The sequence below is a fragment of the Scyliorhinus torazame genome, chromosome 8 (assembly GCF_047496885.1).
Source record: "Scyliorhinus torazame isolate Kashiwa2021f chromosome 8, sScyTor2.1, whole genome shotgun sequence".
Taxonomy (NCBI): Eukaryota; Metazoa; Chordata; class Chondrichthyes; order Carcharhiniformes; family Scyliorhinidae; genus Scyliorhinus; species Scyliorhinus torazame.
Genome location: NC_092714.1, coordinates 114,395,425 through 114,419,077, shown reverse-complemented (window position 1 = coordinate 114,419,077; position 23,653 = coordinate 114,395,425). Strand labels below are relative to the sequence as shown.

The 23,653-nt window shown below is 44.0% G+C and overlaps 1 protein-coding gene across 1 annotated transcript in view; it reads left to right on the top strand.

The window, feature by feature from the left end:
- Window positions 1-23,653, top strand: part of zdhhc23b (zDHHC palmitoyltransferase 23b) — a 58,683-nt gene that overhangs the window by 30,056 nt on the left and 4,974 nt on the right. The window contains exons 3-4 of the mRNA XM_072514055.1: window positions 4,311-5,009; window positions 16,053-16,220. Of these exons, the coding sequence (XP_072370156.1) occupies window positions 4,311-5,009; window positions 16,053-16,220 (867 nt within the window). The remainder of the gene's footprint in view (window positions 1-4,310; window positions 5,010-16,052; window positions 16,221-23,653) is intronic.

The following is a 23,653-nucleotide window of genomic DNA, read 5'->3' as shown; positions in this document are numbered from 1 at the left end:
ATAGTTAGATTCCCTCACAAATCCCTCGTATTCCAGGCCATGCATAAATTTACATGAGCAGGAGTAGGCCATCTGGCCCCTCGAGCCTGCTCCGCCATTCAATAAGATCATTGCTGATCTTTTTGTGGATTCAGCTCCACTGACCTGCCCACACCCCATAATCCTTAATTACTTTACTGTTCAAAAATCTATCTTTGCCGTAAAAACATTCAACGAGTGGACAGCACAGTAGCACAATGGTGCGCACTGTTGCTTCACAGATCCAGGGTTCCAGGTTCGATTCCCGGCTTGGGTCACTGTCTGTGCAGAATCTGCACGTTCTCCCTATGTCTGCGTGGGTTTCCTCCGGATGCTCCAGTTTCTTCCCACTGTCCAAAGATGTGCAGGCTAGATGGATTGGCCATGATAAATTGTCCTTCGTGCCCAAAAGGGTTGGGTGGGGTTGCTGGGTTTACGGGGATTGAGTGGGGGTATGAGCTTAAGTGGGGTGCTCTTTCCAAGGTCCGGTGCAGACTTGATGGGCAGGGAATTCCTGAAATTCTATGAGGTAACCTCAACTACTTCACTGGTCAGGGAATTCCACAGATTCGCAATTCTTTGGGTGAAGAAATGTTTCCTCAACTCAGTCCTAAAGCTGCTCCCCCTTATTTTGAGGTTGTGCCTCCTTGTTTTAGTTTCATCTGCCAATGGAAACAACCTTCCTGCTTCTATCTTATCTATTCCCATCATAATTTTGTATGTTTCTACAAGATCTTCCTCCCCCACCCCCCAATTCTTCCCAATTCCAATGAGTATATCCCAGTCTACCCAGTCCCTCCTCATAAGCCAATCCTCTCAACTCCAGAATCAACCTAGTGAATCTCCTCTGCATCCCCTCCAGTGCCAGTACATACTTTCTCAAGTAAGGAGACTAAAACTGTACACTGTACTCCAGATGTGGCCTCGCCAGCACCCTATATAGCTGCAACATAACCTCCCTGTTTTGACAAAATTTCATTTGCTTTCTTAATTACCTGCTGCACCTGCAAACCAACTCTTTGCAATTCATGCACAAGGACACCCAGGTCCCTCTGCACATCAGCATGCTGCAATTATTTACCATTTAAATAATCGATTTTGCTGTTATTCTTACCAAAATGGATGAGCTTGCATTTACCAACATTCTACTTCATCTGCCAAACCCTTGCCCACTCACTTTGTGTCCTCTGCACACTTTGCTCTACCAGTCATTTAAGTGTAATCTGCGAACTTTGACACATTATACTTGGTCCCCAACTCCAAATCATCTATGTAAATTGTAAACAATTGCGGTCCCAAAACTGATCCCTGAGGCACACCACTAGCCACTGTTTGCCAACCAGAAAAATGACAAGTTATCCCTACTATTTGCTTTCTGTTAGTTTGCCAATCCTCTATCCATGCTAATTCATTACTCATAATGATGTGCACTTTGTATGGCACCTTGTCGGCTACCTTCTGGAAAACCAGATACAACACATCCACAGGTTCCCTGTTGTCTACCGCGTTCGTAATGCCCTTAAAGAATTCTAGTAAATTAGTTTCATGAACCAATGCTGCGTCTGCCCAATGGGACAATTTCTATGCAAATTTATTGCTATTTCTTCCTTGGTGATAGATTGAAGCATTTTCCCACTGCATTTTCCCCACTACAGAAGTTAAGCTAACCGGCCTATAGTTACCTGCCTTCTGTCTACCTCCTTTTTTAAACAGTGGCGTCACATTTGCTTTTTCCAATTTGCCGGAACCGTTCCCGAATCCAGTTGGTAAATTATTACGAGCAAATTTGCTATTTCCCCTGCCATCTGTTTTGGCATACTGGGATGCATTCCATCAGGGCCAGGAGACTTGTCTACCTTTCGCCCCATTCGCTTGCCCAACATTACGATAATGATCGTTTCTAGATTCTCTCCTGCCATAGCCCCCTTGCCATCAATTATTGGCATGTTATTTGTGTCTTCCACTGTGAAGACCGACACAAAATACCTGTTCAATGCCTCGGCCATTTCCTCATTTCCCATTATTAAATCCCCCTTCCCATCCTCTAAAGGACCAATGTTTATCTTAGCTACTCTTTTTTGTTTTATATATTTGCAGAAACTTTGTTATCTGTTTTTAACATTCTGAGCGAGCTTAGTCTCAATTTATCGTACTTTTCTTTATAGCTTTTTCGTGACTTTCTGTTGACCTTTAAAGATTTCCCAATCCTCTAGTTTTTCACTAATCTTTGCCACTTTGTATACATTTTCTTTCAATTTGATACCCTCCATTATTTCTTTTGATATCCATGACTGATTCAGTCCTTCCTTTTCACTGGTATATACTTTTGCTGAGCACTGTGAAAAACCGCTTTAAAAGTCCTCCACTGTTCATTAATTGTCCCACCGTAAAGTCTTTGCTCCCAGTCTATCTTCGCCAACTCCTCCCTCATCCCATTGTAGTCTCCTTTTTTTAAGCACAAGACACTGGTATTGGATTTTACCTTCTCACACTCCATCTGTAATTTAAATTCAACCATACTGTGATCGCTCCTTCTGAGAGGATCCCTAACTATGAGATCATTAATTATTCCTGTCTCATTACACAGGACCAGATCTAGGATAGCTTGCTCACTCATAGGTTCCATTACATACTGTTTGAGGAAATTATTGCAGATACATTCAATGAACTCCTCCTCAAGGCTGCCTTGACTGACCTGGTTTGACCAATCAACATGTAAATTAAAATCCCCCATGATAATTGCCGTACCATTTTTACATGCATCAGTTATTTCTTTATTTGTTGCCGCCCCACCATGATATTATTTGGTGGCCTATAGTCGACGCCTATCAGTGGCCTTTTCTCCTTAATATTTCTCATTTCCACCCAAATAGATTCAGCCTTTTTCTCCATAGAGCCTACATTGTCTCTCACTACCGTCCTGATGTCATCCTTAAATATCAGAGCTCCACCACTTCTCTTACCTTTTTGTCTGTGCTTCCGAATAGTCTCATACCCCTGGATATTTAATTCCCAGTCTTGACCACCCTGCAATCATGTCTCTGTAATGGCCACAAAGTCATATTCATTTGCGATGATTTGTGCTGTCAACTCATTTACCTTTGTTTCGAATGCTATGAGCATTCAGGTAAAGTGCCCTTAAGCTAGTTTTTATACCTTTTTGAATCCTATCACCCCGCCCCCCCCATTAATAACATCTCCTAAGTTCTTCTTCCCTTCAAGCTTTTTTCATTATTTTCCATGTAGTTGAACCCACCTCCCTACTTGCTAACCTGCTGCTTTAATTCCCATTAACCATTATACTTCCTGTAGTTTTACCCTTCCCCTCCCCCACTTGCTAGTTTAAAGACCTTGTGACCACCCCACCCTATTTATCCTTTCGCTTGAACACTGGTACCAAATCGGTTCAGGTGAAGACCTTACCAACGGTCCATATCCCTCCTGTTCCATGGCAAGGAATACTGAATTGCTTGCCAGTTTGCGTTTCCAGGGAAGAGAGGGGGAGGGGGGGTCATAAACCAGTTGTAATTCATATCCAGCGGGAGAACATCGTCTCCCAAACAGAGAATCCTGCCCCTTATCTCTCCTTTCTTTCGCCTACCTCTCAAATTATGTCACAAGATTGCCTCCAATTCTATGAGTTTTTTTCATTTTTGTCAGAGATTTGCAGATAAAGGATTAAGAAAAGGACTTTTTGTTACAACAAAATATTTCTTTTTATAAAGTAAAGGGCATAAATCAGCACAACAAATATTTAGATTAATGTAGTTGCATTCTGATTGTATTCTATTGCAATTGTAGCTACCTTATTCCGTTTTCTTGCCTATTTGGATCCCAGTTCAGCATGAAAATCTTCACCTGCAATTTGGAAAACCATTGGTATTTCCACCATGGACTGGTTGGGCTAAATGTCCTGTTTCTGTACCATATATCCTTTTATAATTCAAGAATTCCAGTTTTTGAGCAATTTCTGTTTGAATATACAACACCCTTTTAACCACTGTTCCCAGCAATACTTAATGTTTTGTTAATGTTCAGTTTGAAATAACATGATGCATAAAATTCATCCACCAGGGAGTCCTAGGATAATCAGGGGTGCGTTGTATTTTATGACAATTGAATTTATTTTTTATTTTAATGATTTAAATCCCGTACCAGCCTCTCCGCACAGGCGCCGGAAGGTGGTGACTAGGGGCTTTTCACAGTAACTTCATTTGAAGCCTACTTGTGACAAGCGATTTTCATTTCATTTCACATAGTGTAATTCATCTATTTTGCTTTGTTTTTTTCAGATATTTGAAGGGTAAATCTGTCAGTTCACAGACCATTGAACGAGTAACAGACACTATTTATGACCGTCTGCGGATCCCATGGCTGTTTGGTGCTGGTGCCAAGAAGATTGATATCACTATTCTGCCGCCTCTTGTTTGCCTTCCAATCTTCCTCCACATCGCAGCCCTTCATATCTTCTTGGCGATTATCATTTTGACGTCCTTACCAATACTTGTGCTCTGGTACTATTACATCACTCACCAGAAGAAAGGGCACACTCTATTTTTTTTAAGTCTTGGCCTGTTTTCTCTGGGTTACATGTACTATTTATTCCTGACTGAAATAATGCCTAAAGGAAACACAAACTTTGTACATCTAAGTGTGCTAACTTGTGGTTTGGTATTGACACTAATATGTTTAGCACAAGTCAAGAAAAATCCAGGCTACATCCCAACTGACAACAGGAGTGCTCAAATCCAAGGTGCTGGGACAAGTAACATTTTGTCATATAGTTTGAATGATGCACACCAAGTTCAGCAGATGAACTGGGACAGTTCCACAAAATGGAATCAATCTGACCAGAATGGCGAGCTTCAGTCAGCACAAAACAAATTCATAAAGAACTGGTGTACAGAATGCAAGATTGCGAGACCACCTCGTTCAGGACATTGTCGAATCTGTGCATCTTGTGTGCAAAGGCTGGACCACCATTGTGTTTGGTAGGTCTAGTATTGATTGGGTTGGGTACAATATTATTCAGCTCACATAGACTGCCTCAAAGTGAAAGTAACGTGAAATGAAGACATAATCATTCCATGATTATGGAATCTAGATATTTGACTGAAATGCTTAATAAAGAAGGGATCAGGTGGGATTTGGGGAAGACCTTCTGTGCCAGTCTGATTTACAGATTTTCTTTGCTTTCATCCATTTGCCTCTTCCTTTTTTAGCTAGATTGGGTACACTGTCATTTCTTTTAATCATAGAATCAGAGAATTTACAGTGCAGAAGGAGGGAATTCGGCCATCAAGTCTGCACCAGCCCTTAACCCCATTTAAGCCCACCCTATCCCTGCAATCCAGTAACCACACCTCCACATTTTTGGACACTAAGGACAGTTTAGCATTGTAGCCAGTTAAAATGGCTAACTCCCGATTTAAAATGGCGAACGGCAAAGGCTGATGGGAAAGTCAGCCAACAGGACACAAATGAGCAGCTGCAGGTTGAGTGTGTATTTACCTCTGGAAAGGCCAGACAAGATCGATACCAGCAACCATCAGCATAACAAAACACCAGCCATCTGCATATTAATGAGCAATCCCTGGGAACAATGAGCAACATTTAGACACATAAAGCAAAACCAGACTCTTTGGCGCCAGCAGAAGCCTACACAATGGGAGGTGAACGACCACCTCAGGACCGCCCATCATAGAACATAGAACAATACAGCGCAGTACAGGCCCTTCGGCCCACGATGTTGCACCGAAACAAAAGCCATCTAACCTACACTATGCCATTATCATCCATATGTTTATCCAATAAACTTTTAAATGCCCTCAATGTTGGCGAGTTCACTACTGTAGCAGGTAGGGCATTCCACGGCCTCACTACTCGATCAGGGAACCGCTCCGGCATTGGAGAAAATCAAACCAAGTGATTGGGACAAAGTCCAACCACTTGGAACCAGGTACAGGGTCCGCCCCGAAAGGCGGGAAGGCCCCTGGGGACTATAAGAATTAAGCCCCAAGTTCAAATTGTTCTTCTTGACCGGGTCACTCATCACCGCGAACCAACCCTTGACAGTGACCGGTCCAGCCGCCGCTGATATCCAGTAAGTCTTACTTCAACGTTCGCTACGAGATAGGCGCTCCTAGCTACCAATCTCTACCAACTTCGAATCCCGCAGGCTCAGAACCCGAACGAAAGGCCATTTGTTTCCCTGACCTGGTGGGCCAGTTCCAAGTTAAGTATTGGCCTGTTAGTCGTAGAAGTAGCTTAGACGTAGAATTTGTACATGAGTAGTGATTACTGTGTATAATAAATGTGCTTTGATTTAAATCTTACTAAGCGGTGTATTGGATTATTGAGCATTACTCGGACTTGAACCACGTGTCGGTATCATAAAGATACCTGGCGACTCGAGCAAAGGTGATAAAACAGAGAAATTAAACTAAGGCAAAAGTTAGCAACACTATTTGGCGGCTCCGCCGGGACCCGATCTAGAAGTGGAAAACCACTCCGGGTGAACCCAGAATTTGAATTAGAGATCCAATTGGAAACAGAAAACCACAAGCGTTCAAGCAGTTCTGATCAATACTCATAATTCGGAAGCGTGTGTATGCATGCGTAACTAACAGGGCGATAAGTTAAAACTGATCGATTTTTTGTTGCGTCAAAACTGTCGGAAGTTTGTATATCGGAAAGTAGCGAAAGCCGTACCCGTATTTACAGCACCGCCTTAACTCCCCTGTTCCAAATTCAAAAGAAGCATTCGTCTAGGAAAGATGGCAATGCAGCGCCTAATGAACCCCGAGGAATTTGCGGCCGCAGCGACCAGTAGCAGCAGAGTGGGACAATGTCCCATTTGGGAGGAAGAGATCAGGAAATATCTCAAAGGGAAAGGATGGCCCCTTAGGAATGAATTCTGTGATAACGAAGAATCAGGTCCCGGAAATATAGGGCATACTTGGTGGGAGAACCTGAGCGAAATCCACAAAAAGAGCTTGGGGAAAGCTCGCAAGCTGATGGCAATCATGTCCTGCTTGGCACAATTGCGAGGCACAGAGGAGGTCGTTGGGACGCTCCGGAAAGAAGTAGAGGGCATACATCGAATGAGTAAGGTCGATGTAAGTGAGGTAGAAAAGGAGAATTTAGACTTGAGAAGGAAATTGGCAGCAAAAGATGGAGAGGTGGATGACGCCAAAAGGGCTCACCAGTCTTGTCTGGCGCACTTAAGCAGCTTCCAGTCTCAATACGAAAAGGCCTATCAGGACACGCAACGTGCAGTCCTGGTAGGAGAAGAAACGGAAAAACAGGTAGAGGCATTACAGAAACAGTGTAGTAACCTCAAGGCAGCATTAAGAGCACTCCATGCTGCCACCACAGAACAAAGACAAAGCACATTAGACCACGCAAAGTGCCGGAAGCAGATTGCAGAGCTGCAATCACTGCTTTCTGTTCAAAAAGGTTTTCAGGAAACCGTTGGAGAAAGATTAGATCAGAAGACGGCCATGATTGGGAAGAGTTGAATGAAACAGCGCAGAGATATGTTCAGGGAACATGTGCGCAGGCAAAGCCACAAAAGAGAAAAGCGCTCCAACCCCCCACACACAGATAGTTCAAGCTCCAATGAACCCAGTAACCACCCACCGCACAGCCACATCGGACGATGCGGAATTTCTATTTTCCACCCCCTTAACAGTGACCCAATTACGGGACGCGTGCGATAAGATCACACCGTTCCTCCCACCTCAGACCCCCACCATTTCTTTGCCACAGTTAAGCATCGGGCGACCGTGTACGGCCTGGATGAGCGAGAGCATGTAAAGCTCACCGTTTTAAGTTTAGACCCGTCAGTAGTAGCAGCCCTTCCCGACCCACAGAACGTAGGAGGAGGCACCCTTGCAGAAATGCATACCGCGATCCTGGATGCGATCGGGTATAACCGGGTTGAACCCGTAGATGGCCTCAACAAATGTAGGCAAAAGAAATCCGAGCACCCCACAGCGTTTGCTGGATGCCTGTGGATTCACTTTGCAGCAGTCTTTGGAAACTTAGACCGTGCCCATTTGTCCCCAGACAACATGGCCAAATGGACCCGCACCCTTATCTCCCAAGCCACAGAAACAGGACAGAAAGCCTGCGCGGGTTATGATCCCTCAGAGGAGGCCCATAACGAGAAGTGGGTAGTGAAAAGATTGTCCCGCGCTTGGGAGCAATCTGTTCAAAGTAAACCCTCTGTTAAGAATACTGAGGAAAAGCAGGCCGGCGCAGATATATGCAGGCAGTAAAGACAACACACCACGACCCTGCATGGGTGAATGAGGGAAAGAACAGCCCCCCACCCAAGTCACAGGCGTGTTACAACTGCGAACAGTTGGGACACTTCGCCAGAGAGTGCAATGCCCCTAAAAAGCCACAGAGAGCCCAGCAGACGGGAACTCTGAGTAAGAAAAAGACAGAGCCCATTCATAGCGTTAGCGCCCGTTCAGATCAGACGGACTTGACCGGAACGGACTGACTGTGTACGGGCTCCCCCAGTTGGGTCTGCGACACCCTTTGGGATAGGTTCGGATGACCGGTAGTTGCAGCAAAAATTTGGGAACAGCCCATTGAATTTCCCTGTTTCAAAAAGACACGTGGCCCACTACAGCCACTATCACCCTCAGCGGCTTTACAGGCCATTGCAGCAGGGACATATCACAGCCCCTGTACCCATTCAAATCGGCAACATCACCACCAAGCACCCCGTGGTTTTAGTTGACCTGCCCCACACAGCAGAACACATTCTGGGAATCGATTTCATGAACTCCCACCACCTTTCATTCGATCCAGTCAACCAGTGTGTCTGGAAGATGGCAAAATCCGCAAGAGCCCCTGCAACGCTCAACATAGGAGAGTACATGAACAAAATTAGTGCATTAGGCAAATTTTGGTTCAACCCGACCACGCTTATACGGACAAGCAGGTTAGGGCAGTTCTGCAAAAGAACAGGGCAGCATTCGCGACCCACAAGCACGACTGTGGACGGATGACTGGCTCCGTACAAGTAACAGGACCTGACCCTAGACCCCAAAAACAATATGGATTTCCCCAAGAGGCAGAGGGAGAAATCTCCCAAGGTAATAGAAAGCTTATTAGAGCAGGGCGTACTTAGATCAGTAGCCTCCACTAATAATGCCCCGATTTGGCCAGTGAGAAAGTCATGGCGACTGACCATCGATTACGGGGAACTCAACAAAGTCACCCCCGCAGCAGCCCCCACCGTAGCAACAAGTCCCGAGACCATGCTCAAGCAGGGACTCAATTCCCGATTCTTTACAGTTTTGGACGTCAGTAATGGATTCTGGTCCATTCCATTGGCAAAGGCGTGCCAGTACAAATTTGCCTTCACCTTTAAAGCACAGCAGTATACGTGGACATGCCTGCCACAAGGCTTCCACAACTCCCCCTCCATTTTCCGCCGACAGCTTGGCTTAGCCAAATTCTCTCGCCCTGAATGTCTCGTTCAGTATGTAGACGACCTACTACTGCAGATAGACACCAAGGCAGAGCACATTGAGCTTCTGTCCGAACTCCTGGAACTCTTACACTCAATCGGTTGTAAAGTCAACCCCAAAAAGGCCCAGATTTTGGAAGAAAAGGTGATATATTTGGGAACAATTATCACACACGGTAAACGCGAGATCGAGCATAAAAGGATTGACTCGATTGCTAAATTGCCGTTTTTAGGACTGGTTGGCTACTGCCGAAACCACATTGACGGTTTCGCCAGCAAGGCAGCACCCCTCTCAGACCTCCTAAAGAAGGGAGCCCCCTGGGAATGGCTATGAGTGCCTGTTTTAAAGAGTCCACAGCATCCGTATGCTGTGGACTCTTTAAAACAGGCACTCATAGCAGCCCCCGCACTACAAGTTCCAGACCCGCTTTCCCCTTACGCCGTAGAGGTAGCGACCACAGACCGCACCCTTTCAGCCGTGCTCCTCCAGGAACGGCACGACCAGTTAAGGCCCGTAGCTTACGCCTCCAGACTTTTAGATGCTGTGGAGCAGGGATTTTCAGCCTGTGAGAGGCACCTGCTCGCAGTATTCTGGGCAGTCCAGTATTTTTAGTACATTACCAGACTGAACCCCATCACAATTCTCACCGAACACACCCCCAGCCAACTTTTACTGGACGGATGACTCCAGGACGGTACAGTTAGTCAGATTCGAGCAGCGCGATGGACCCTTCTCTTGCAGGGACGGGACATCACTGTGAAAAGGACAAAGACGCACACCTACTTAGCCGACAACTTACAGTACCCCGGAACCCCCCATGAATGTGAGATTATCTCTCCACACCACAAGACAGGCCCCTTTATCGCTAAAACACCCCCCCAGAAAGATAGGTAGTTCAAACCAGAGCCCCCAGCACACGGACACGTGTGAGCCCATAAAGATCTATGTGGATGGATCTTCCACAGTCTTGGATGGGAAGCGCATAACAGGTTGCGGTATATATGTCGAGCACGTGCAGGGACGCGCCCTTGAGGAAATATCGTTAAAACTACCCGGACACTAAGGCGCGCAGGCAGCAGAGCTTGCGACCATCGCATATATAATTGAGCACGCAGATTCCTTCCCCAGCCCAGCAGACATATACTCAGACAGCCTCCATGTCTGCAACAGCCTTACAGAATTACTGCCCCTGTGGAAAGCAAGAGGATTTGTTTCCGCAGACGGAAAACCCCTCCCCTCAGCCCCATTGCTCCGTCATATTTTACAGAGAGCCCAGAACAGAACTTATGGGATAATCAAAGTCCGCAGTCACCATCGTTCCTCCACCCCCCTGGAAATGTGAAAGCCGACGCACTGGCTAAAGCAGGTTCCAGGCATGGATATTGCTGGACACCCCCCGAAGGCGCACCAGTGAGTGCAGTTCAGGTCTCACATATAAAGATCAAGGATCTAGTGGAGGCCCAGAAGCAGGACAGCAATCTCAGGGAGATTGTAAAAGGGAAATATCCAGCACCCTATGAGAGGTTTAGAAATGCACTGACTACACATGACGGTGTGGTGTTAAAAGACACCCTTTATCTGGTTCCTGAACACGACAGGAATCAACTAATTTGTTTGTTCCATGACGGTCATCGACATCAGGGAATCATCCCACTACAGCCCATCTCAAGCAGCTTTGTTGGTGGCCGAATTTAAAGGAGGATGTAAACCATTACATCAAAATTGTCTTATCTGTGCCCAGAATAATCCGGACAGATATGCCAAAAAGGCTCAACTCAGCCACACCCGACCCGTTAATGGCCCCTGGACTAACCTCCAGAATGATTTTATAGGACCATTGCCCCCTTGTAGGAATGGCTATAAATATGTACTTGTGGTAATTGACACATTTACGAAATGGGTGGAATAATTCCCAGCCCGCACAAACACTGCAAAAACCACAGCCAAGATTTTGACCCACCACATCTTTACAAGATGGGGACTCCCCCGCAGCATTGAATCCGACCAAGGCTCCCGTTTTACGGGACGTGTCATGCAGAACGTCCTCATGATATTTGGCATCACCCAAAAATTCAACATAACATACCACCCACAGTCGAGTGGTATCGTGGAGCGCATGAATCGGACCCTAAAATCCACCCTCAGAAAAATGGTCCAGCAGAACAACACCACTTGGGACTTAGTCCTCCCTTTTGCGCTGATGTTTTTGCATAACACAATTTCTACTTCCACAGGTTACACCCCACACACTCTCATGAACGGACGTGCCATGAAAGGCACAGAAGTTTTATTAGGTTTGGACTTGACCAGCCCCGAAGTGACAGCCCTCACACACGAGAAAGCAGTAGAACAATTAGTGGAAAATGTTAAACCGGCTCAGCTGGCAGCCGCAGTAAAATTGGGCACCAGAAAGAAACAGAGCAAGGCTTGTTTCGACAAGACAGTGCATGCGACTGAGTACAGTATAGGACAGCAAGTGATGCTCTCTGTATATAACCCCAGCACATTCCTGTCACCAAAATACTCGGGTCCGTATTCCATTGCGGACAAAGTAAGCGCTTCCGTTTATAAGATAAAGTACCCCAACGGTAAGACTGCGTGGTTTCATATAAACCAGCTGAAGGCATATGGAGCACAGTCGAACCACGCACACCACGCCCCGCCCACAGCCAACGTAACTCTACCATCCCCCAACACGTCCAGTCCAGCCACGGACTCGACCTCGACTCCACCCCCAAAATATACACTCCGCCCCGAAACGCTCACAGACTGCAGCAGCAGAGATAGCGACTGTGACTCGGACGATAGCCACAGCACGCCTCCCTACTCGACCCATGCAACAGGCACCACACCCAGCGACTCCGACTACGATCCAAGTGATCCCTTCATGATCACTTTCCTGATCAAACCCCACCACCGACCACTGAACCACACTGACGACCCCGATTTTGTCCCCACACAGCTAGACACCAATTACTGGCACCGAGATAACTCATTCAGACTCGTCCGCAATGACGCGAGCAACCCCAACTCACACCATGCAGCCCTTTCAGCCCTGGTACACTCAGGAGTTTGGCACCCGGGAGAAGAGGACGACCTTGGGTCTGACTCCCAAACCGAGAACCCCTTTGCGACCCTGTTCGCAACCGAGAACTGAGGTGTCCAGATGATGTTTTAAAAGGAACCGCTTGGGAGAAGTGTTGTCCTTTCTGATGGAACCTGCAGAATGTTTTATGTTGTTTGTACGTTTGTTAAATGTTGTATGTCCGACAGGAGAATTTTTTCTCACTGCCCCACGCCTATTCGGCTGAAACCTCTGAGGACTTGCCTACAGAGACTCACCATTGCCAGACACTAGTTCAGCAGAAACCTTTGAGAGCTTGTCTGCAGAGACTGGTTAAGGAACCAGACGCCCGTTCGTAACTGCCCTTCTGGTTCGAAGGTAGAACCACTACGGCAGCCCCACGACGATGACTACATTTCTTGCCCATTCTCGTTGGTTGCTCAGGCAGTGGAGAAACGGATTGGGACCCGCCCTGCATGGGAACCCCCCCTCTGGTCAACTACGCTCGGGTAGGAGCGACATGGCATTGGTAGCCGTCCTACCCGGGGGCTCCATCCAACTCTTACCCGTCGCGGCCCATACGCACCTCATTTTGGCACTTTCAGTTCAAAAAGTTTTGTTTTGTTTAGGTAACCTTTAGGTTGCCAACCACATGCTATTTACATCCAGAAACATTTGGATGGTAAATTGCACAGTCTGCGAGACGGCTCGCACTGGTTCATTATTGGGAAGTGTGTCTTGTCCTAAAATTCGATTTTTGGAAAAAAAATGAGGGAGTCACACATTGTGACCAATTATAAAGGGAGTAATTGGCACTACAGGAAAGCCACACTATCGTACGAGATATTACACAAAGATAGTTACAGACACTATGCTTGTTTCCACAGAGCTCCAGAAGCTCCAGGACCAGAGAAGAGAAGAAAGAAAAGGAAAGAGAAGAGCCATGACGACTTCATATATATGGATCAGCATCATGTTTATGGACTTTTGGTTGCGCGTGAACGCGAACCCCATGACTTCAAGCCCCCCAGCCGTTAATGATTCACTTCCCCGCAGTACCCAGATCCCAGTCACCAACGACACCACATCATCTTGGTGTGCCAGGTTTATAACCTGGTACTCTCTGTCCTATGTAATAGAAACATTACTGGTATTAGCGATACTCTGCTGCTTAGTGCAGACTATGCATCTACGGAGAAGGAGAGCCTACCGCGCTCGAACCCCGGTATACAGGATCAGATCCCCTATGTTCGGATACGACCAGACCCCCGACCCCCGCGATCTATAATTAAGTGCATTCACTTGCATTTATTGTAAATAAAGAAATGTAAAGAACTGTTCATGAGTAAATTGTACGATCCTGAGCTTGACTGCCAAGCCAGGAAGACTGATGTATAAAATGCTATGATTTTGTTTGTATGGTTGAGGAAGTTTGGATGATGAAATGTTTAAGTGTGTGCAGTGTATTAAGAATAGTTAGAGGTTCCCAGTTTATTGTTTTGTAAGGCATGTCCCTGTTTGACATAGCGCCCTTAGAATTGTTAGTAAAAAAAATTTTGCGTAGCTATGGTCAGTGCAGAGGCCATGAAGGAAGTGCCCCCCCAGGTCAGGGAATGGAAAGCAACATAGTTATGTGATCCTTCACGCTTCGCGTTAGGATCACAAGGAGGGTATGTAGCCAGTTAAAATGGCTAACTCCTGATTTAAAATGGCTAACTCCTGATTTAAAATGGCTAACTCCCGATTTAAAATGGCGAACGGCAAAGGCTGATGGGAAAGTCAGCCAACAGGACACACGAGCAGCTGCAGGTTGAGTGTGTATTTACTTCTGGAAAGGCCAGACAAGATCGATACCAGCAACCATCAGCATAACAAAACACCAGCCATCTGCATATTAATGAGCAATCCCCGGGAACAATGAGCAACATTTAGATACATAAAGCAAAACCAGACTCTTTGGCGCCAGCAGAAGCCTACACAATGGGAGGTGAACGACCACCTCAGGACCGCCGATCGATCAGGGAACCGCTCCAGCATTGGAGAAAATCGAACCAAGCGATTGGGACAAAATCCAATCACTTGGAACCAGGTACAGGGTCCGCCCCGAAAGGCGGGAAAGCTGCTGGGGACTATAAGAATTAAGCCCCAAGTTCAAATCGTTCTTCTTGACCGGGTCACTCAGCAACGCGAACCAACCCTTGACAGTGACCGGTCCAGCTGCCGCTGATATCCAGTAAGTCTTACTTCAACGCTCACTACGAGATAGGCGCTCCTAGCTACCAATCTGTACCAACTTCGAATCCCGCAGGCTCAGAACCCGAACGAAAGGCCATTTGTTTCCCTGACCTGGTGGGCCAGTTCCAAGTTAAGTATTGGCCTGTTAGTCGTAGAAGTAGCTTAGACGTAGAATTTGTACATGAGTAGTGATTACTGTGTATAATAAATGTGCTTTGATTTAAATCTTATTAAGCGGTGTATTGGATTATTGATCATTACTCGGACTTAAACCACGTGGCGGTACCTGGCGACTCGAGCAAAGGTAATAAAACAGAGAAATTAAACTAAGGCAAAAGTTAGCAACAGCATGGCCAATCGACCTAACCTGCACATCTTTGGACAGTGGAAGGAAACTGGAACACCTGGAGGAAACCCATGCAGAGACTGGGAGAACGTGCAGAATCCGCACAGACAGTGACCCAAGCTGGGAATTGAACCTAGGACCCTGGAGCTGTGAAGAAACTGTGCTAACCACTGAATCCACCCCATTCCACCCCACCTATTTTCTGCTTTGTATTCTTTCTATTTAAAGAACCTAATCTTGTTTAATTATTTCAAACTACAAACCAATTCAGTTTGCTATAATTGTTAAGGTTCTTGTTACCTGCTGAAGCCCTAAAGTCAGACCTTCCCTTCTTATGATTTGAAATTGTGGCTTCTCACGCATCACCTTGGGTTAAATTCACGCAGCTGTATGTTTTCCATACTGTTGAGCACCGTGTGCTATAAATAATCAATTCTTAGTTAAGTTGCCAGTTGAAAGTTTGCAGAATGTGAAAAATGATCAACGTCCTGATTCTATCTTCAGAAAGTGTAATCTTTTTGAGGCTGTTGGGTATTATCTCTTGGCTAAGAAACATTTTATGCAAGTGTGATTGAGGTCAAAAAGTGAAGTGAATGAAAGTATTGTACTTCACAGTTTCAGGTTACTGCTGCAACTTATCTATATCTTCTGTTTTTAATGTAATATCGTAAATTATTAGGCTTTTGTGCAGTACGTATGGAGTGCTGGAATATTAGAATTTAGGGAAATGATCTGGATGGGATTTTTGGTTTGTGATTTTTCACTAATTTCAGCTAATCACCCTCCGTTTCGTCACAAGTGTCACTTAATTCAAATTTAATTTTCCAAGAAACTATTCTTGGGTTGAATGATTTTTGATTCCTACCATTTTAATTTGTTTATCTCGTTCTCTTTCCAGGATTAACAGTTGTGTAGGTGAAGCCAATCACCGTGCATTTATTCTGACCCTCGTTGTTTTCCTCCTGACCTCCATGTATGGAATCAGTATGACTTTGGACACTATATGCAGAGGGCGAATCATTTTCACAGCTTTATTCTATTGTCCTGGAGTCTACAATGAGCACAGGTAAGAAAAGGGATATCCCTTCTAAATCTGTTGTAGATTTGATTAACACAACTAATTTGGATCCAGTCTTAAATGTTCTGTGGTTTCTAAGTGAAACACAGTATGAAAACTGCTCTCCCTCAATTGCTTCACAATATCTGAAGATGGCTCGTGTGAATAACTTCAACCATCAATCCACTTGATTTCATCTTTCCAGAATATTATTCCCTCTGTTCCCCCAGTGTAACAGCTAGTATTTGCTTAATTTTAATCAGATATTTTGACTGTGGCACCATACCTGGCAATGTGTTCAAACTTTTAATTCCTTTTATGCTAATCATCTTCTGTGTGAGCGAACAATTCCTGGCTTCTGTACAAGACTTGAATCTGTGCCATCTTTGTTTGCTGTGTTGATGTATCTTAAAGTATCGTTTTTGGTTTAGTTTAACCCTCTACATATTTTCTATATTTCATCATGTTCAGTGTGGAGAAACCTTGCTTGCAAACCACTTTTTTAAAAAAATGGAATAGTCCCATTACAGCCAAGTCTACCTCACTGCTCATCCCATTGTGTGGGATTAGCCTCGTCATGGTTCTCTGCACTTAATCTGATCTGAACATTTCCCTTTATAGTTGTAGATAATACAATTATTGTTTCACAAAAACATAAGCAGTCTTAGTGTGAATTCTTCAGAGTTGAATTCGATGAATATGGAAGAAGATGCCATGTTTTCTTTGTCATGTTTCTTGTCTCGTTTGTATAGTTCTGTAGATGAGAAATAATTTAGTCAATTCTGTCATGCCTCTTGCTGCTTGGCCATTCACACATTCTTTCCCTCTCAGGGAATGCATCTACCTCTTATTTTTACCTTGCTGATGATCACATTGATCTTGGTTTACTTCTAATCAGCCCATGTGCAAATCCTATCAGTCTCCCTTGACAGAATTTGATTGCCTCCTTTGAGTCCACAATTCATCCTGGCTTGGTTCCATCAGTAAATATAATTCTCTTTTGATGTACTGTTAGGAATTTAAGTGAGTCACCCTAATGGAAAACACTTAGCAGAAATAATTTTAAATCCAAAAGCTGTTGAAGCACAGCCATGTGATGGTTTGTTAGTACAGTAATACATTGTTTCATGAATAATGACTCGGGAGCTTTGCATCTCTCTCTATGGGTTGAGTTGCTTTTTGAGTGAGAAGGAAAATTGGAAGCTGAGTGACTCTTGCTGTTGTACTCCATGTTAGAAAGGGATCAGTCGGCCATTTGACCATGCATTCAACTGCAGATGACATCTGAAGGGGGAAGAGTCTTGCACGATTTTGTGACCAGCTGAATTGAGCAGTGGGATGGTGCAGGGTTTAATGCTACTGATCTCACCTACAGTTGACATCTGTGTTTCTGGATGGTAGTAAATCTATGGAACCACCTCCGTAAGGAGATGATGGAAGCAGAAATTGTTGCTTCATGCAAATCTGCATTAGGTGGACTTCTTCCAAAAAAATAATGTTTTGCGGCACAGTGTATGAGTAAATTAGACCTATGCTTCCGAAAGATCACCAACATTGAGGTGTTTTGTTACCTGATGTTAGGGTCTGTTGTAAATTTAATTGGTAAGCGATTGTCATGATTAGTCAGCAACTTCATTATCTTTGTGTCATGCAGCTGCCAGATTTTTATCGCCAAGCAATTACTGTGTACCTGAATTAGGGACCAGGGTTCCTGCTCCTGATGGTTATTTAGTTATTTCTCTCCTCCCATTATCGAGAGTGAAGATTAGGGATAGCATTGACCGCATTGGGCTTTGAAACTGGGGGCCAATAGTTGGGCAAAGTACAGGAAAGTTGCTGGCAATTCAACCAAGTGTTCAAAAGAACCGAGAAGGTGAAAGGGGTGAGAATAACAATAAAAGAGACTATATTCCAAGCCTAGACACATATTGCATCAAAGCAAAATCCTATCAATTAATAGCTATGTCCTTTACTATTTTTGTAGTGTTTAACATTTGCTAATTCAAACACTTCTGTGGTTGAACATTGTTCGTACTGAACTTGTGGGGAGAATTTTTGTAGTCACCTACATTGCTGGTGCTGGGAATGGAACATTTACCATTTGGTATTCCAGTTCCTCCATGTTACCTGATCTCGGCTTATATTGCTACGTGGCGTCAAGTTGCTGGCTGTTTGTATCAGAATCTTCTTCCAAATAGTATTTTTAATTTATTTTTTAAATTTTAAAGTACCCAATTCTTTTTTTTTTCCAATTAAGGGGGCAATTTATTGTGGCTAATCCACCTCCACTGCACAGCTTTGGGTTGTGGGGGTGAGACCCATGCAGACACGGGGAGAATGTGCAAACTCCACCAGGCAGTGACCCGGGACCAGGATCGAAGAAGGTCTTCGGCGCCCTGAGGCAGCAGTGCTAAGCACTGCACCGCCATGCTGCCCTACTTCTTCCAAATAGCAGCTTAATTCACACAAGGCTGTTACTGCCCAAAGAGTGATTTGAATTGGTCTTGATGGGGGGGGAAAACTACAGCCCTCAAAGTGAAGGACTAGTATTTAATCTGCACTGCTATCCGTTACCTCATGGGATTTGATTTTAAACAGTGAGGTAAAATAGTTTTGTCCTAATGTTATCTCATAAATAACACATGCCTCCTGGGCCATTATCTTCATTAGTGAAGTACAGTCACTGCTAGCGGGAAGAACAACTCTCTAAGATCACTAAATTTAGTTTCTCGTCAATCGTTACTGCCACACAGCCAAGTTTAAACAATGGATTGTTCCAACTTCATGCACATTGAAAACACACTATTTTTGTACATTTTAATTTATCATAGTTTTGAAATATTTGTGTTTTGATATGAAAGTGTTTGTGATCAGATATAGCATGATATCATCACCAGCATACCCTTTTAGTATAAGTGAGCTGACAAATGTAATTACATATAATCAAGCTTACCAGCCTAATGAAAAAGCCCTCCCAAAATAACAACCCTAAACATCAGCCCATGGTAGGTGAAAGCAAAAACACGAAGTGGATTAGGATTTGAAAGTGCAGAAGTTTGGCAGAACAAGTTATCAGGTGTATTTCATTTGTATTCTAGAAAGAAAATATCCTTGTACTTGGAAATGCATTTTGCAGAGATGGAGCATTTGGACATTAACATCAGGAGATTTCTTGGGAGCGTGGAAACATGTCCCCAGAAATCGGTCTTCCTGCCGATTGTATATCGATTTGTGTTCAAGTATATGCAGTTGGCTCTTGTTCTACCCTTTGCCAACTGACTTAATTGAATATAACAGGCCCTGTCACTTTAAACACCAATGTTTAAATCGAGGAAGCATTTGCCAATTAGTTGGTTGCATTAAAATTAATTTCAAAGTTACCACTTGCAGTGTGTTCAGCACGTCTATGTCTTTTATTTTGAGCAGAAGATATTTTTTTTTAAATAAGTTTAGAGTAACCAATTATTTTTTCCAATTAAGGGGCAATTTAGCGTGGCCAATCCACCTAACTTGCACATCTTTGTGTTGTGGGGGTGAAACCCACGCAAACACAGGGAGAATGTGCAAACTCCACACGTACAGCAACCCGAGGCCAGGTTGAACCCAGGTCCTCAGTGCAGTAGGCAGCAGTGCTAATCACTGCCCCACCATGCCGCCCCAGGCAGAAAATATTGTTGTTTAATGTTCAGCTTCCCGTCTCGGATATATTTCCTTTCTCCAAAGTCTCAGACACCACCACTCACCCAGAACAACTGTGGCTTTCTTATCTTTGAGGATGTTGCTCATCTCCTGATGCCCATTTATTTCAGTCCCCATGCCAATTCTTTGCCTGTGTTCCTCTCATAATCCCAACAGCTGGCTTCCCTTTAAGCTGTTCAACATATTGAAAGGACAAATTGCATTAACATCGGTGAGACCATTAAATGTGATGGAGTCTGTGCTTTATTTGTTAAATTTGCACAATGAAATAAATGATTAGATTATCTAGTTGAGGAATCATTGTTGCCCTGGACACCCAAAGGACATTCCTTTATCTCTTTGAGTGACGGGATCTTTAATGTCTATCTTAAGTGCAGACAGGGTTTATCATCTCATCTGAAGCACAGAACATCCAATACCCCAGCACTCCCTGAATACTGTGCCAGCGTAGATTGTGCTTAAATCTCTGGATTGAAATTTGAACCCTTGACTTTCTAACTACAGGTCAATAGTGTTCCCACTGAACCAAGGCTGATGCCTAGCATGCAAAGAAAGTGATTGTCCACACTTCAGTATACTTTAACCCCAGAATCACAGTGTTGATTTATCATCTACACTATCTGCCTAAGTGCCTGACAGGCCCGAGTATAAGTCGTGCCAGAGTTAGGCTGTTGAAGCTCTGCTAAGACCTTCATCTGTCTCTCTCCAAACACAGAGCTGCTAATTAAAGTCCACATGGGATTTTCCACTTGGTAGGTGTTTGGAGCTTGCTGAAGACCATTGGATTAGAAAATTTAACACATTCTTTTCTTTGTTTTAAGGAAGGCAGCCAATTGTTCAATGAATTTGCTGGCGAGAGCTATGAAAGGAAAAGCAATTTATCAAGATGCACATTGTTTATACTCTTGTCAACATTAACAGAACTAATATCATTGGAAATAAAATCTTGTCTCTGGGCAAGTTTGATTTCAAAGTGCTTTTAATATTGAAACAGTGTGACACTATCCAGGGGAAAGTGTTAGTAACTCAGCTGATCTCTAGATTCTTTTTCCTTCAAGGGAAGCTGTTTTTTTTTAAAAAGCTGCTCCATTCTAAGGTTGGGTATTGGGAATCAGAAGATCTGATTTGACTTGTTTAAAGATGAGAATTTGGTATTGCTTTCCACTTAGATCATGCATCTTGTCAAGCAGTCATTTTACTGCAGATTTTATCACATTTCCATATTCCATTGCAAACATTTAAAAAAACTCATTGCTTAACTGATAGTATTTTATACTAAATGCATCCTGATTCTATTCCAAAATTTAGGTAACAAAACTTCATTACCATTTGCCATGCGAGAGTGCGTCAATTAACATACTGAATGTGCCATACCCAGTACAAGATTTGCAGATATTGTCTCTTCATATTGAATGAATTTGATGACAGTGTGGTTAGGTTGGCATGCTGCTGCTCATCAATTGGTCTTGCCCATGGAACCAACCATTCTGAGCAGGGATCCAAGTTGTCTCAACGAACATGATTCCTACAGACCCACTCCACTGTGTTCCGGGCCTGATGTTGTTTCAAGAATGAACCAAAATGCATAGGCTAATGTAAATCACAGGCAGTTAGAAAATGCAACACCCCCTCCCCCACACACCTGGACACCCCAACTCACAATTGATAAAGTAGCCAGTGATGTGTGCTAGTCAGAGCAGCGATTCTGTGATTTCTGCATAGTTCTTGGAAATATTTTCTTTCCTGGGACTTGTGCAAATTCCCTTTGCAAAACCTGCATTTTGCTGCAAAGGTGGGCAGTCTGAGGCGAGACAAAGAATGAAATCACGCTATATCCGGCTCCCAGATCCACAAGAACTATGCACTAGACCAGCGATTACCTCAGAAAGACAAAAGGAGGAGTAGATGCATGTGTATTCATCTACTCTTCCAAATCCTGCGGTCCTCTGTCCTTGAAATTTAAAACAACTGAGTAAATATGATGCACAACCATAGGAGGAGTGTCCTCTACTGAAAAAGATAAAATTATTTACTACGTCTACACTAGTGATAATCTTTCATTGTTCATACCTCCCTTCAACCTATCAACTCGTGCAATTCCCTGTCCTAACCTTCCAGCTTGTTCCAATTGTAGACAGAGTATTACCTTAAATGGCTTCTCCTCCTTTTAATACTGCCAAGGATGTATCCTTGCATCCCCCCATCCTATTTCTCTTTCACCCCCCCCTCTTTGTGGCATCATGATCAAACATGTCAGGTTCCAGGGGCATGCTTACCACATTCAGCTCTTCCTCACCATGAGTTCTTAGTCCCTCTACTGTTGGATTTGTCACACTGCTTGTCCAGCATCAAGTACTCTGAGCAGAAATTTCAATAAATATTGGGGAGACTGAAATATTGTCACCTGTCCCTGCCACAAAGTCTATTCCATAAACATTGACTCCATTCCCATCCATGACAACTTTCTTGAGGCTGAACCAGACTGCCCACTACCTTGTTGTCACATGCGATGTGCTCACAAATGTTGTATCCATGCTCCTAATATTGCCTGACTTCTGCTGCCTCAGCTCATCTGCTGCCGAAACCTACATTCATGTTTGTGTTACCTCTCAACTTGACCATTTTAGTGCTGTCCTGGCTGGCCTGCCATCTTGCACACTTCATAAACTTGAGTTAGCCAAAGCTCTGCTGCCTGTATCTTCACTCTCACTAAGTGCTGTTCATCCCTGTGCATGTGACTTATATTACAACTCTGCCCAACAGTGCCTGAGTTATAAAATTCCATTCCTTGCCTTCATATCTCACATAAACGCGCCTCTTCCTATTTAGCGTTCCCATGCCCAATAAGCCATTAAGATCTCTGTGCTGCTCCAATTCTGATCTCTTGAAGAAGCCTGATTTTACTCACTCCAGCACTGGCTTCAGCTGCCATGGCCACAAGCTCTGGAATTCCTTCCAAACCTTTCCACCTATCTACTTTTTCTTCCTTGAAGACATTCTTCAAAAACTCACTCTCTTAACAGATTTTTGGTCATCTGTCTTGATATCTCCTCCTGTGGCTCAGTGTCATATTTTGATTACTAATGCTCTTCTGAAATGCCTTGGGCATGTTTAATTAAGATGCTTGATAAATGTAAGCTGTTGTTGTCTATCTACCTGCTCTGTCCTTTCCTGTAACCTGTTCACTCACTTTTGCCCTTCTCTTGTCTTTCTCGTGACCTGTAACCCAAGTTGTTGACTCCACAAGCAAATCTGATGAAATGTAAGTGAAAATAGATGCTCAGCAATATTGTCCTGGTGCTTAGAGTGGGCATCTTTAGTATGATGGCTGATTATCTCTGGAGTAATGTGAAAGGCACACCACAAGACTGTGGGGAGTATTAAAGCACCATTTTCATTCATAGTATACTTCAAAATTAAATGTAAGTGCTTTTACAATGTTTGTTTGAACGTCTGGTATAAATAAGACCAATCAAAAAGTTTCTTTCCACTAATGAAGATACCCAGTATTCACAGGAAATGAAATCACAAAGCAGGCCTACATTCATGGTAATAAATTCTATAATCCATTGACTATCATCTATTTTCCATCTCTGATGGTTAGGTATTGGTTTTAAAGCCATGAAAGATGCGTTGAATAATCAAAAGTAATATTGACCTAGGTCTGTACAATTTTAAAACTCAAACTTGAAAGCAGGGTCAAGCTGTGGCCAGTGGAGAACTGCTACAGTAAAGTTGGCATT